At 42.7% G+C, this 15,809-nt stretch overlaps 1 protein-coding gene across 1 annotated transcript in view; it reads right to left on the reverse strand.

Annotated features, from left to right (window-relative positions):
- The window catches only part of LOC139390058 (kinase suppressor of Ras 2-like), a 113,561-nt gene that overhangs the window by 8,777 nt on the left and 88,975 nt on the right, over window positions 1-15,809 (reverse strand). The window contains exons 15-19 of the mRNA XM_071137172.1: window positions 12,940-12,997; window positions 8,856-9,015; window positions 8,188-8,383; window positions 2,369-2,465; window positions 2,070-2,203 (exon numbers count right to left, since the gene is read on the reverse strand). Of these exons, the coding sequence (XP_070993273.1) occupies window positions 2,070-2,203; window positions 2,369-2,465; window positions 8,188-8,383; window positions 8,856-9,015; window positions 12,940-12,997 (645 nt within the window). The remainder of the gene's footprint in view (window positions 1-2,069; window positions 2,204-2,368; window positions 2,466-8,187; window positions 8,384-8,855; window positions 9,016-12,939; window positions 12,998-15,809) is intronic.

Genomic DNA, 15,809 nt, shown 5'->3' on the forward strand with positions numbered 1-15,809 from the left:
CAGCCTGGTCTCATTAACTAGACGTAACATAGTAAATGTACATCCGGGACACTCAAATTAGTATGATACCGTATGTTACGTTTGGTATGGTTACATTAGACAGATGGTTACTTAAGTCAAAAAACAAGAGTAGGGTGGGTTGGTGTATTATGAAAACATCTAGCAACCTAAAGGTTGTGAGTTTGAATCTTATCACGGACAACTTTAGCATTTTAGCTAATTGGCAACTTTTCAACTACTTACCACTTTTTAGCAATTTGTTAGCTAACCGTTCCCCTAAACTTAACCTTTTTAGCTAATCCTTCCCCTTCCCCTAACCCTTTAACCTAAACTTAACCCTAACCCCAACTTCTAGCCTAGCAAACGTTAACTAGCCAGCTAACGTTAGCTGCCTAGTCACCTAGCTAGAATTTGTAACATATCATATGTTTTGCAAATTTGTAACATATCATTTGAATTGTAATTCGTAGCATATCACACAAAATGAGTGATGGACATCCACAAATCAATAATTGCCATAAAAAAACGTAAAACATATCATACTAAATGGGGGGTCTCAGATTTACGTACAGAAGAATATGAAATGCTCTGAGACCAGGTTGAGTAAAAGACTATAGTACTATACAAAGTATTGATTCCAGAGCAAACCTAAATGGCAGTTGGCTATACTGGAAACTAACGATAGACTGGACAAGGCTGTATAAGATCTAGGTGCATGTTGCATCATGTTACAGGATTGCATATCTGTCTACAGTAACACTTCAGCATTTATTTAGAAGAGGCTGTAGGTTTTAATGAGTGTTAAGAATGCCAATATAAAACCATCCATCTTCATTTGACATAAACAGTGACTCATCTCATACACTTTTCCTACCCTCTTCCATCCATGGTGTTGAAATGCACTCCTACGCAACATCACGTTTCAACTATGTTGTACAAACTTGTTGAAAACACACTATGCAATATCTCTCGTTGGGAAGCCGGCTGATTCTAATAATTAGTAGTACATAGCACGTGTAATCGTCTCACAGTCAATAGCAGGAACACATCTCATACCTACTGGAGATTTTTAATTGATGTGGCCAATTAAATGGAAATACATCCATCATGACAAACCTAATCACCAGTCAATTATAGCAGTTGGTGCCGTCTCACCATATATGTCAATCAAAATCTAAAGAGACAAAGAAAACGTACTTTTTGAAAGAAAGAAAAACACACACACACTTCCTTTGAACATGTTGCTAACGCCTGTAAAGCTGCTCCATATATAAGTATTGACATAAGATTTATTAAGATGCTTTGCTGTGTGAAACTTGTGGCTGCTGGCATTTCAGGGAGCAGTCATTTCGGGGAGCAGTCATTTCGGGGAGCAGTCATTTCGGGGAGCAGTCATTTCAGGGAGCAGTCATTTCGGGGAGCAGTCATTTCGGGGAGCAGTCATTTCAGGGAGCAGTCATTTCGGGGAGCAGTCATTTCGGGGAGCAGTCATTTCAGGGAGCAGTCATTTCAGGGAGCAGTCATTTCAGGAAGCAGTCATTTCAGGGAGCAGTCATTTCAGGAAGCAGTCATTTCAGGGAGCAGTCATTTCATGAAGCAGTCATTTCAGGGAGCAGTCATTTCAGGAATCAGTCATTTCATGAAGCAGTCATTTCAGGAAGCAGTCATTTCATGAAGCAGTCATTTCAGGGAGCAGTCATTTCATGAAGCAGTCATTTCAGGGAGCAGTCATTTCAGGGAGCAGTCATTTCAGCATAGCAGCAGAAGAAAGCAGAGATAGACTTTAATCACTCTCAGGGAGACAAATTAAATAGAGATTAGCACCGATCCATATAATTTTCTAGATAATACAGACGTTTGAACCACTAAGAGTATAATCATCACTGCAGTAAAGTAACTACCACAGCAGGCGGGGTTATAATGACACACTCCTTTCTATTTGGTTTCATTTTGTATTCCTACTTATGCTTTTTTTAACAGATGTATCTATGTATCTTATCCCAGCACATCTACTGTACTGTACTGCACTCTACTGAACTTGAATGTAAAGTACAACAGTAAGTACTAACCTGCCGGCTTGCAGAACCCCAGATATGGTGAAGAGTCCGAAGTCGGTGATGACCACTTTGCCGTTGTCATAGAAAACATTCTTGGACTTCATGTCCTTGTGTAGGATCCCCTTGGCGTGAAGATAGCCCATTCCCTGAAAACAACACAAACATAACTCATTGCGATTCTAGACTGAGTCATATTTTGTGACCAATATTGTTGTAGAATAAATTTATTGATTGAATCATCCAGGCAGTCTCCAACACATTGATTATGTTGTTAAGGTAATGTGTAATGAGTCTTAAAAACATTACAGTACCTTAACCATCTCCTGGGCGATCTGTCTGGTCTTGTTGACATCCAGGATAACTTTGGCATCCCTCACCACCGAATACAGGGTCCTTCCCTTACACAAGCTGAGAGAGAGACATTACAACTTAACAACACATCATACATTAGAATACAGTAGATTATAATAGAGTAAGGTATGTTAGAGTAGAAAATAATAGATTAAAGTAGAGTAGTGTAGTGTAAAGTAGTGTAATGTGGTGTATAGTAGAGTAGTGTAGAGTAGTGTCATGTGGAGTAGTGTAGAGTAGAATAGAGTAGTGTAGAATATAGTATAGTATAGTAGAATAGATTTGAGTGGTGTAGAGTAGAATATAGTAGAGTAGAGTAGTGTAGAGTAGAACATAGTAGAGTAGTGTAGAGTAGAATAGAGTAGAATATAGTAGAGTAGAATATAGTAGAATAGAGTAGAGTAAAGTAGAGGAGAGTAGAATATAACATAGTAGAGTAGTTTAGAGTAGAATATAGTAGAGTAGTGTAGAATATAGTAAAGTAGAGTAGAGTAGAATAGAGTTGAGTAGTGTAGAGTAGTGTAGAGTAGTGTAGAATAGAGTAAACTAGAGTAGAGTAGTGTAGAGTAGAGTAGTGTAGAGTAGAATATAGTAGAGTAGAATAGAGTAGAATAGCGTAGTGTAGAGTAGAATATGGTAGTGTAGTGTAGTGTAGAATATAGTAGAGTAGAGTAGAATAGAATAGAGTAGAGTAGTGTAGAGTTGTGTAGAGTAGTGTAGAGTAGAATATAGTAGAGTAGAGTAGAGTAGTGTAGAGTAGAATATAGTAGAGTAGAGTAGAATAGAGTAGAATAGAGTAGAGTAGTGTAGAACATAGTAGAGTAGTTTAGAGTAGAATATAGTAAAGTAGAGTAGTGTAGAATATAGTAAAGTAGAGTAGAGTAGAGTAGAATAGAGTAGTGTAGAGTAGTGTAGAGTAGTGTAGAGTAGAATATAGTAGAGTAGAATAGAGTAGAATAGAGTAATGTAGAGTAGTGTAGAGTAGAATATAGTAGAGTAGAGTAGAATATAGTAGAGCAGAGTAGAATAGAGTAGAGTAGAGTAGAGTAGTGTAGAGTAGTGTAGAGTAGAGTAGAGTAGTGTAGAGTAGATTATAGTAGAGTAGTATAGAGTAGAATAGAGTAGAGTAGAGTAGAGTAGAATAGAGTAGAGTAAAGTAGAGGAGAGTAGAATAGAGTAGAGTAGTGTAGTGTAGAGTAGAATAGAGTAGAGTAAAGTAGAGGAGAGTAGAATAGAGTAGAGTAAAGTAGAGGAGAGTGGAATAGAGTAGAGTAGAATAGAGTAGAGTAAAGTAGAGTAGAATAGAGGAGTGTAGAGTAGTGTAGACTAGAATAGAGTAGAGTAAAGTAGAGGAGAGTAGAGTAGAATAGAGGAGAGTAGAGTAGAGTAGTATAGAATATAATAATATATTCATCTTCATAGAAAGAGAAGCATTGTTTAATGAAATCATATGTTTTTTCTTTTTTTCCCCAGGGGGGTATTGTTGTTAATTGAATATAATATAAATATTCAATAATGATGATGGTATCAGTTCCAGTGTACGGACATATCCATTCTGTTTTGTTGTTAGTTTAATATTCAATAATGATGATGGTATCAGTTCCAGTGTACGGACATATCCATTCTGTTTTGTTGTTAGTTTAATATTACACATTACATTACATCTCCAATAACACAAGCTGAGCATTTGGCTTTGTAGTGGAGGAATAACTGGTTTGCAATCTATCCCCAAGGCCTCTCGTTTGGCCTCAGAGGGCAGGCGATGGATGAGAGCAGAGAACAACTAAAGCCAGGTGTTGACTGCCATCTATCCACTCCTGGTGAATCACAGCCAGGTGTTGACTGCCATCTATCCACTCCTGGTGAATCACAGCCAGGTGTTGACTGCCATCTATCCACTCCTGGTGAATCACAGCCAGGTGTTGACTGCCATCTATCCACTCCTGGTGAATCCCAGCCAAGTGTTGACTGCCATCTATCCACTCCTGGTGAATCACAGCCAGGTGTTGACTGCCATCTATCCACTCCTGGTGAATCCCAGCCAGGTGTTGACTGCCATCTCTCCACTCCTGGTGAATCCCAGCCAGGTGTTGACTGCCATCTATCCACTCCTGGTGAATCACAGCCAGGTGTTGACTGCCATCTATCCACTCCTGGTGAATCCCAGCCAGGTGTTGACTGCCATCTAACAGTAATGTCACAGGGCAACCCCAAAAAGTTTCAGCTGGACTGAAAGAGATAGCTCAGCAAGATAAGCTCTCTCTCTCTCTCTCTCTCTCTCTCTCCCTCTCTCTCTCTCTCTCTCTCTCTCTCTCTCTCCCTCTCTCTCTCTCTCTCTCTATCTCTCTCTCTCTCTCTCCAGAGCGTGTCAGACCAGACCTCTTCATTATTCAACCTCACAGGGTGGTCCCGCAGGTCTGGGAGAGTGTCTTGCTGGTCTGGCCGGGGTGTCTATTGATCTGTTGCTTTTGTGTGAAGTGTTGGGGCTGCGTTTGAGGGCGATGTCCATTAGGGTCCGGGCGAAGGTGGGCACTGCTGCCTTGTATAGGTGGACCTGGTCGTAAAGGCTCTTCAAGTCTCTTCACATTATCTCTTTGATAATGTGAAAGTCCAGCTGAAACTTTTCCTCTGGTGCTTTTGTGAGTGTAATGTTAACTGTTTATTTATTATTGTTTATTTCACTTTTATTCATTATCTATGTCACTTGCTTAGGCACTGCAAACATGTTTGCCCTTTGAATTGAGAGAGAGTATCATTACATCTCCTCACATCCCAAAGCCTCCCACCTCCCATCACCCCAAAGCCCCTCCCCCTCACCCCCCTTCCATCATGCCAAAGCCCCTCCCCCACACCCCCCTTCTATCACCCCAAAGCACCTCCCCCTCCTCCCCTCTTTATCATCCCAAAGCCCCTACCCCCGTCACCCCTTCTATCACCCCAAAGCCTCGGCCCCCTCCTCCCCCGTCAACCCTTCTAAAACCCCAAAGCCCCTCAACCCTTCCTCCTATCCTCCTTTCACCCCTCACCCCACCCTCACCCCCTCCTCTCACCACAAAGCCTTCCCCTCCCCCTGAATGTGATGGATTGACGCAGCTAGGTGACATCCAGATGGCCTGAGGGCCAAACTGATACCGGAGCTTCATGCATATTCATTCATACAACGAGGTAAGGTGACAGGAGACATTTTTAGCATCTCTCTGGGCTCTGGCTCCGTGATACGGGATAGGGACCTTATATCACCTGATGACGCACCGCCAACAACTTCAGCTACCGATAAACATCCAGGGATGACATAAATTACTGCCATAGCTTTCAAGTGTGTGTGTGTGAGTGTGTGTGTGCATGTTGTCAACAGTCGGGATGAATACAATCAGGATAGTAATACACGGATGGAGTTGTATTCGTGGCTCTCTCTGCTGAGCAAAAGCCAATAAAGTCACCAAAAACACCCAGAGAGCCTAGAGAGCCTTGAAAAGCAGAGTAATTATTCCTTATGGATAGAAACCTGCAGTGCCAGGAAACGGCTAATGATTATTCCACGCTGCGGGTGCTCTTGCAAATCAATCCACACACAGCCACTCATGGCGAATCAAAGACAAACAATCAATATTAATATTTGCTGAATTGTCCGCATCACTGACTAACCTTTCATCCCTGCCTGGTATAAGCCAATTTCGTCCTCACTCAGGTTCAATTTGACATGTTTTTCCTGTTGGTCTCCGGGGTAATAAGCCTGAGTGGAATAATTAAGACTAGCGCGACTCTATAGCAGGTACTGTATATTAAGAGCAGCTCTATGCAGCTAGCTATGACATTTACTTTGATTACATTCACTCATCTCAGCACTCAGGACTTGTACAAGGTAAAGCAGTCCTTTGAACTATTGTTTGCGAGTGTTGGTGGTTCGCCGAACTATGCTTGACAGCCAAAAATCTTGTGTTAGCTCCCAGAGTAAATGCCTAGGCTTTAGCTCAAAGGGTTATTGCAATCTTGGGTCATGCAGACAATTCAGGGTTGATACTCGGGCAATAAGGGAAGGAATGGCATTGTTTCTATAACATCCCGCATTTCAATTTACTCAACTGCATAATTCTTGAAGTTTACACGGTACTAATACAAAGTCAAGCATAACATCCTCTGGTTTTAGATTCAGTTTTTTTGTGAAACATTATTTCTGCTACTTTGTGCACTGAGCTGTTATCATAACAGGGGAGGGGGCTTCAGAATGGTTTGATTAGTTACCCTCAAAATTTCCTCTGAAGAAACAATGACACAGCAGTTTAACTGACGAATAGAAAACGAGGGAGAGAATCAAATGGAATCAAAGGAATTATTGTTGTTTTGTTACTTTTACCAGTTACTTTGTGGAGTCTTTCCTTTGTTGAAAAAGGGACCACACCACAGAGGAATTTCCCTAAAAGTGAACACTACAAAACATTTAGTCACGTCTAGACAGGGATTTAACTACAATATGATTACAACTGCTTCACCTCCAGGTATACACTTCTACTCGTGAGGTCATTTGGATTCCGCCTTCAAACATGTATTTTCTTAGCCGTAACATTGTCTGTTTCTGTTCTTAGCTAGCCACTAATATTTCATATTTTATTAATAGAAATCTCCTGCCAGATAAACAACTTGAGATTAATCATCAAGTTCATTTTTGGGGGTGTCCTGTTACATGACAAACAATACCATGTCTCTAAACCTATAACGGCGCATCCTGAAAGCCCAGTCTTTGTGTAAGCACAGATCTTTAGACAACGCGCAAGGGCTGTGGCGAATCACTACACACCCGGCTTGGCTCAACCCAGTGCACTTCAAATCAGCCCAGCCAGACAGCACAGCCAGGACACTGCCTTTGGCTTCATTGAGACACCCATGTCACACACTAGTGCTCCAGAAGGGAATGGAGCGCTGTATGATGATCTATAGTGAATCTACAAAAACATCACCCTTGTTGGAGAGAGAGACTCTGACTCAGGCCCCAGGGTAACAAAGACTGGGTCACTCATACGATGTAGCTAAGCTCCTTCACAAGAGTATTGTATTATTTCTACACAGCTTCGCTGCTTTACAATAGCTTTGCAGGGATTTTGATGTCAACGTTCAGAAAAAGGATTGGGCGATAGCATCCACTTCACCACTCTAGGAGGTTAACGCTGTGGGATCAGAGACAGGAGAGGGGAATTTAAGGAGGGGGTTACTGTGACGTTAAAAGGGTTGAGCTGCTTCCCTACACTAAGAGACCAGCTGGTGGTATGGGACTACCACCAACCATCACAGATGTTACTTAATGTATTGCTGTTCCTAAACTGTCCAGTATAATTATGGCAGGGTTGTCAGACCCAATTCCCCATCCTGTACTTGAAGAGGACCCACAACGACATGCTTACTGATGCAGTTCGATTAGAAGACCACAGTCAGTTCGTCAGTTGGCTGGGATCCATGTTGGAACAGAGCTCAGGTATGACAAACATCATCACTCACCTGGTGAAGATGGCCAGCTGTGGGGGGCTCATGCAGACACCCATGAACATGACCACACACACACACACACAGGTGAGGGTTTAGGGGACTCACCTGGTGATGATGGCCAGGTGTGGGGGGCTCATGCAGACACCCATGAACAGGACCACACACACACACACACACACATGTGAGGGTTTAGGGGACTCACCTGGTGATGATGGCCAGGTGTGGGGGGCTCATGCAGACACCCATGAACAGGACCACACACACACACACACACACACAGGTGAGGGCTTAGGGGGCTCACCTGGTGATGATGGCCAGGTGTGGGGGGCTCATGCAGACACCCATGAAGAGGACTACGTTCTCATGTCGGGTGTTACGGTAGGCCATCACCTCCCGCTTGAAGGCCTTCAGCTGGTCCTCGTTGTCCCGCTCGATGTCGATGAGGCGGATGGCCACCTCACCATGCCAGCGCCCGTGGAACACTAGCCCGAAGCGACCTGAAGAGAACAGAAGGTAACTTAGAGATTAGAGAGGTGGACCTGTAGCCAGAGGGTCGCTGGTTCAAATCTCAAGTTGGATCTGAATTGGTAACTAAAGGACTACTAGTGTCAGATCCCAGCTAAAATGTCCCACCATTGTGACCCTGAAGCAAGGCACTTCAGGGCAGCAGGTAGCCTAGTGGTTAGAGTGTTCGGTTGCTGGATCAAATCCCCAAACTGACAAGGTAAAAATCTGTCGTTCTTCCCTTGAACAAGGCAGTTAACCCACTGCTCCCCGGTAGGCTGTCATTGTAAATAAGAACTGACTTGCCTAGTTACATTATATATTTATTTAAATCTAGCTCCATGGATTCTGCACAATGGCTGACCATGTGCTCTTTTCAAATGACTGTGACTGCATTGTATGTGGCAATATAGAACAGATGTAACAGTTGGACTAATACAATTGTTTTGTATTCTATTCTATTACCTTTCCCGATGAGTTCTCCGATCTCCAGCTGTTTGAAGGGGATGTCCCACTCCTGGAGGTAGATGGATGTCTGGCTGGCCTTGCGGGGGAAGTTACGGGCCGACAGCAGAGACAGGTTCATCTCCTCAAATTCATCCTCCGAATCCTCCACCTCATCGTTCTGTTCAGGAAAGGAAGATGAAGAGGACAGGAAGATGAAGAGGAGGAGAGGAAGATGAGGAGAGGAGGAGGAGAGCAAGATGAAGAGGAGAGGAAGATGAGAGGAAGATGAAGAGAGGATGAAGAGGAGAGGAAGATGAAGAGGAAAATCAAGAGGAGAGGAAGACGAGAGGAAGATGAAGAGAAGATGAAGAGGAGAGGAAGATGAAAAGGAAGATCAAGAGGAGAGGAAGATGAGAGGAAGATGAAGATGGAGAGGAGAGAAAGATGAAGAGGAGAGGAAAATGAAGGGGAGAGGAAGATGAGAGGAAGATGGAGAGGAGAGGAAGAGGAAGATGAAGAGGAGAGGAAGAGGAGAGGAAGAGTGAAACTCCTTTCAATCCAGGTCCACAATAAGTGTTTTATTTGTATTTATGTATTTTTTCATACAACACAAAAACACAACAACAACAACAAAACACCCACTATACAAAACATTCTCGAAGATGGTCAACATACAATTTACAAATTCTGTCAAATATGTCTGGTTTATCCTGGATGTTCTGTAAGGTCTAACGGGATGTCGCTAGATCGTTCAATCCTGCAGTTTGTTATTGAGGGTGGATATGAAGCTTTCCAATTGATGGCTATTCTTTTTTTTTGCAGCAATTAGATTACAAAACGTTCTCTGATATTGATCACCAAAATTTACATTTCCCAAAAAACATAATCGTGGAGATGGATGGATATAAATTCCTAGACACAATGAAATGATAGCACATACAGTGGGGCAAAAAAGTATTTAGTCAGTCACCAATTGTGCAAGTTCTCCCACTTAAAAAGATGAGAGAGGCCTGCAATTTTCATCATAGGTACACTTCAACTATGACAGACAAAATGAGGGAAAAAAATCCAGAAAATCACATTGTAGGATTTTTAATGAATTTATTTGCAAATTATGGTGGAAAATAAGTATTTGGTCACCTACAAACAAGCAAGATTTCTGGCTCCTCTGTCCTCCACTCGTTACCTGTATTAATGGCACCTGTTTAAACTTGTTATCAGTATAAAAGACACCTGTCCACAACCTCAAACAGTCACACTCCAAACTCCACTATGGCCAAGACCAAAGAGCTGTCAAAGGACACCAGAAACAAAATTGTAGACCTGCACCAGGCTGGGAAGACTGAATCTGCAATAGGTAAGCAGCTTGGTTTGAAGAAATTAACTGTGGGAGCAATTTTTAGGAAATGGAAGACATACAAGACCACTGATAATCTCCCTCGATCTGGGGCTCTACGCAAGATCTCACCCTGTGGGGTCAAAATGATCACAAGAACAGTGAGCAAAAATCCCAGAACCACACGGGGGGACCTAGTGAATGACCTGCAGAGAGCTGGGACCAAAGTAACAAAGCCTACCATCAGTAACACACTACGCCGCCAGGGACTCAAATCCTGCAGTGCCAGACGTGTCCCCCTGCTTAAGCCAGTACATGTCCAGGTCCGTCTGAAGTTTGCTAGAGAGCATTTGGATGATCCAGAAGAAGATTGGGAGAATGTCATACGGTCAGATGAAACCAAAATATAAATTTTTGGTAAAAACTCAACTCATCGTGTTTGGAGGACAAAGAATGCTGAGTTGCATCCAAAGATCACCATACCTACTGTGAAGCATGGGGGAGGAAACATCATGCTTTTGGGCTGTTTTTCTGCAAAGGGACCAGGACGACTGATCCGTGTAAAGGAAAGAATGAATGGGGCCATGTATCGTGAGATTTTGAGTGAAAACCTCCTTCCATCAGCAAGGGCATTGAAGATGAAACGTGGCTGGGTCTTTCAGCATGACAATGATCCCAAACACACCGGCAATGAAGGAGTCGCTTCGTAAGAAGCATTTCAAGGTCCTGGAGTGGCCTAGCCAGTCTCCAGATCTCAACCCCATAGAAAATCTTTGGAAACCTTGTGAAGACTTACAGAAAACGTTTGACCTCTGTCATTGTCAACAAAGGGTGTATAACAAAGTATTGAGATAAACTTTTGTTATTGACCAAATATTTATTTTCCACCATAATTTGCAAATAAATTCATTAAAAATCCTACAATGTGATTTTCTGGATTTTTTTTCTCATTTTGTCTGTCATAGTTGAAGTGTACCTATGATGAAAATTACAGGCCTCTCTCATCTTTTTAAGTGGGAGAACTTGCGCAATTGGTGGCTGACTAAATACTTTTTTGCCCCGCTGTATGTTATGGCAAAATGGTGTCAGTTTGTTACAGGACCACAGCATGTGTAATAGGGTTCCTTTGTGCTTTCTGCATCTCCAACAGAGATGTGACATTTCTGCCTGCATTACATGCATTCTGTCTGGAGTGTAGTAAGTCCTACAAATGATCTTACATATATTATAGGAGCAGGTACGAACATGTCCACATCTCTGTGACCAATGGTTCTCCTCAATTTCTTCCATTAGATCTGTTTCCCATCGTTTCCTTATATGTTCTGAACCAGCAGATAAAGCTTCAATCCATCTTGATTGAACTTTGGCAATCAACTTCTTTGTTGTAGCAGCTTCTTTCAGTATTGTTTCTATGCTAGATGCCTTAGGTTGTAAGATTTTAAAGAAATCTGTAACTACCAATTGGATACCACAAAATTGAGGAAGACAGGGGGGGGTAAACAACATATACAGTATATATATATATAAATGACTTTATATGAGGAAATCAGTCAGCTTTATAGGGGAAGTGGAAAACAGTCAGCTTCATAGGGGAAGTGGAAAACAGTCAGATTTATAGAGGAAGTGGAAAACAGTCAGCTTTATAGGGGAAGTGGAAAACAGTCAGATTTATAGAGGAAGTGGAAAACAGCCAGATTTATAGGGGAAGTGGAAAACAGTCAGCATTATAGGGGAAGTGGAAAACAGTCATTTGACTCTTGAGGTCTTTCCAGTCAAAATAAAGTTGGAGAACTGGCCATTAATTTGATTTAATAAGTTCGATGGATTTGAAAATGGCAAGGCCTGGAATAAATCATCAACCTTGGTAATATATTCATTTTGAAAATGTTGACCCTACCTAACATAATGGTGAGAGGTCTTCATCTCTGAATATTATATTAAATCGTATCTATTAAAGGGATACTTCGGGATTTTGGCAATAAGGCCCTTCCTCTACTAGCATGCTAGTAGATACCATAGACTCACAGTCATTGTGCTAATGCTAGTTAGCATTCGTTTGCGAAACTACCTCTAACCTCCTTTATACTGGACACAGATACATAACAATGGTATCCACAAGTTCATCTGACTCTGGGGAAGTAGATGAAGGGTCTCAATGCCAAAACCCAGAAGTCTCCTTTTAAAGAAGAGCAAATTACTTTATATGCTTCCTAAAGTTTGCATGGTATTAGTACACCAACGTATTTCATATATGTCTTAGTTCATTTCCATCTAAATGTACTTACAAAGTCCTGATTAGAAATTGACATTATTTCACTCTGAATCCTGATACATCCTGCACCATATGTATCCAACAGTAGTAAAATAAATGACAGAGAATGTTCTGGTGCAGATAAATTAACTAAAATATAATCTGCATACAATGACATCACAATGTTGACCTCCACCAATCTCTATTCCCCCGGATTGAGACATGAGTTCTAATTATTGATGCTATGGGTTCTGTGGCGAAAGAGAACAGATAATTAGACAAACTAGTTGTATACTTCTTTAATGTGTTATCCTCTATCCTCTGGGCTCTTACTGTAAAATTATTACATTATATTCTAATAAAACCCAATTAAATTAAATTGAAACGGTGAAAATGGCCATCCTTGTTGTGTGGTTGCAGAGGATTGCCATCTGGAGCGTCAGCATGCCAAACTATCACAAAAACAGATTCTATTCAGAAACAAATCCCACAATTTCATTAGAGCGTGGACTCACGTCTGATGTAGGTTCCACTTCAATCTGTAGTAAAGGGTTTAAAGGGTTCATCTCGACTCTGTAAGCAAGAGGAGGGCATGCAGATGGGATGAGCATTTTACATTGCACACGCTAGCATCATACACACATTTTACAGTGCACACGCTAGCATCATACACACATTTTACATTGCACATGCTAGCATAACACATCTGCAATGACCCGTGTTGAATCACGCATCATGGACAGTGATTAAACACCATGCACTTTCTGAACCCTCGTTTCTGTTTATCTCGCTAGGTGGCCAGGCAGAAAGGCATTCTACAGGTAAGCTCTTCCAACCTCTGTGTCATCAGTAGAACTGTGTACACACACACACACACACACACACACACACACACACACTCACACTCACACACACACACACACTCACACACACACACACACACACACACACACACACACACACACACACTCACACACACACACACACACACACACACACACACACACACACACACACACACACACACACACATACACATACACACACACACACACACACACACACACACATGGAGACGGTGTATGAAATTATGTATGTGATTCCTGTGGTATACGTGGCCCCTGGTAGGACCTCAGTCTCCTAATGAGAGGATCCAGCCAGGGCCAGAGAGAGGCCCTCATTAACCCAGAGAAGAGGAGGGGGAAAAGTGCCAGCTGGTACTAGACTCTGGCTGGGTGAGAGAGTGCATGGAGCCACACACAGAGGAGAAGACTGGCTTTAATTACATCATGAGAATGTGGGTTTTATAACCAAGATAATGGATTCATATTTGTCAGAAAGCAGAGGAAGAGAAAAGGAGAGAGAGGCGGGAGAGAAGGAGAGAGAGAGAGGGAGATAAGGAGAGAGAGAGGGGAGAGAGCAAGAGAGAGGGGGAGAGAAGGTGAGAGAGAGGGGAGAGAGCAAGAGAGAGGGGGAGAGAAGGTGAGAGAAGGAGAGAGAGAGCAAGAGAGAGAAAGAGCGAGAAAGACATAGAGGGAGAAAAAGCACGATAGAGAGAGAGATGGCTGCACCTTTCTCCAGTCATATTGACACTGAAATAACACCTGTGTCAGTCACTTAGAAGGTATAAAAAACATTAGAACATCATTAAAACAGTAACCCATTTCTGTCAGCTTAAAAATACACCAACAATTGACTATGAAAATCATCTATGAAAGCTAGTTTAGGTTTAGGTTTATTTGAACATCTTGGTACATACAGTAAGCAGTTTCTAAAAGCTAAAGTTACTGAGCGCTACCTTGCATTTATTCATGTGATCGATTTAGAGTCCAAAGACATTGGCATCACTCCTCGTCTTCTCCTTCTGCTTGTTTTCGGCAGCCGTGGCTTTTAGAAACCCAAGTGGAATCCAGTTGGCATGCTAACTATAGCATGTGGTTAAGGCCATGTTAACATTAGCCCCAGAGTGTTTGTCTTGTCCTGCATCTCTCATTGAAATTGTCACAAAAACGTCTTTGCTCCAATAATTTTGAGTCCCTATCCATCCCTCGACCAATGGAGGGACAGAGACCGAAAGACGAGATGTAATATGAGGCTTATCTGAAACGGTCTGTTTTTGCCCACAAGATCATGCGAACATTGCTCTGCGTCGCGCTACAAAATTTCTTGGCATATAATTTAAAAATAAAATGGATGTCATTTTCTGACCTACTTCACTGGTGGAGGGAGGCAGAGGAAGAATCAGAGCTATCCCACTGGGCATATCTAGTTTTGATTTCCATTTGGTTGAGTTTTCAAATAACGTGAATTCAACATGAAATCAACAACACATGTCATCATGTCATTGGATTTAGGTGAAAATGTAGGTGAACATTTTTGGGAAATTCCCTTAGGGGCGGCAGGGTGGCCTTAGTGGTTAGAGGAGGTAGCCTAGTGGTTAGAGGAGGTAGCCTAGTGGTTAGAGGAGGTAGCCTAGTGGTTAGAGACAGGTAGCCTAGTGGTTAGAAAAGGTAGCCTAGTGGTTAGAGTGAAAAAGGTAGCCTAGTGGTTAGAGGAGGTAGGTAGCCTAGTGGTTAGAGAAGGTAGCCTAGTGGTTAGAGGAGGTAGGCAGCCTAGTGGTTAGAGACAGGTAGCCTAGTGGTTAGAGGAGGTAGCCTAGTGGTTAGAGGAGGTAGCCTAGTGGTTAGAGGAGGTAGGCAGCCTAGTGGTTAGAGGAGGTAGGTAGCCTAGTGGTTAGAGACAGGTAGCCTAGTGGTTAGAGAAGGTAGCCTAGTGGTTAGAGGAGGTAGCCTAGTGGTTAGAGGAGGTAGGTAGCCTAGTGGTTAGATGAGGTAGCCTAGTGGTTAGAGACAGGTAGCCTAGTGGTTAGAGGAGGTAGCCTAGTGGTTAGAGGAGGTAGCCTAGTGGTTAGAGGAGGTAGGTAGCAAAGTGGTTAGAGGAGGTGGCCTAGTGGTTAGAGGAGGTAGCCTAGTGGTTAGAGGAGGTAGCCTAGTGGTTAGAGGAGGTAGCCTAGTGGTTAGAGGAGGTAGGTAGCCTAGTGGTTAGAGGAGGCAGGTAGTCTAGTGGTTAGAGAAGGTAGCCTAGTGGTTAGAGACAGGTAGCCTAGTGGTTAGAGGAGGTAGCCTAGTGGTTAGAGGAGGTAGGTAGCCTAGTGGTTAGAGGAGGTAGCCTAGTGGTTAGAGGAGGTAGGTAGCAAAGTGGTTAGAGGAGGTGGCCTAGTGGTTAGAGGAGGTAGCCTAGTGGTTAGAGGAGGTAGGTAGCCTAGTGGTTAGAGGAGGCAGGTAGTCAAGTGGTTAGAGAAGGTAACCTAGTGGTTAGAGACAGGTAGCCTAGTGGTTAGAGGAGGTAGCCTAGTGGTTAGAGGAGGTAGGTAGCCTAGTGGTTA

This window comes from Oncorhynchus clarkii, chromosome 30 (assembly GCF_045791955.1).
Source record: "Oncorhynchus clarkii lewisi isolate Uvic-CL-2024 chromosome 30, UVic_Ocla_1.0, whole genome shotgun sequence".
NCBI lineage: Eukaryota > Metazoa > Chordata > Actinopteri > Salmoniformes > Salmonidae > Oncorhynchus > Oncorhynchus clarkii.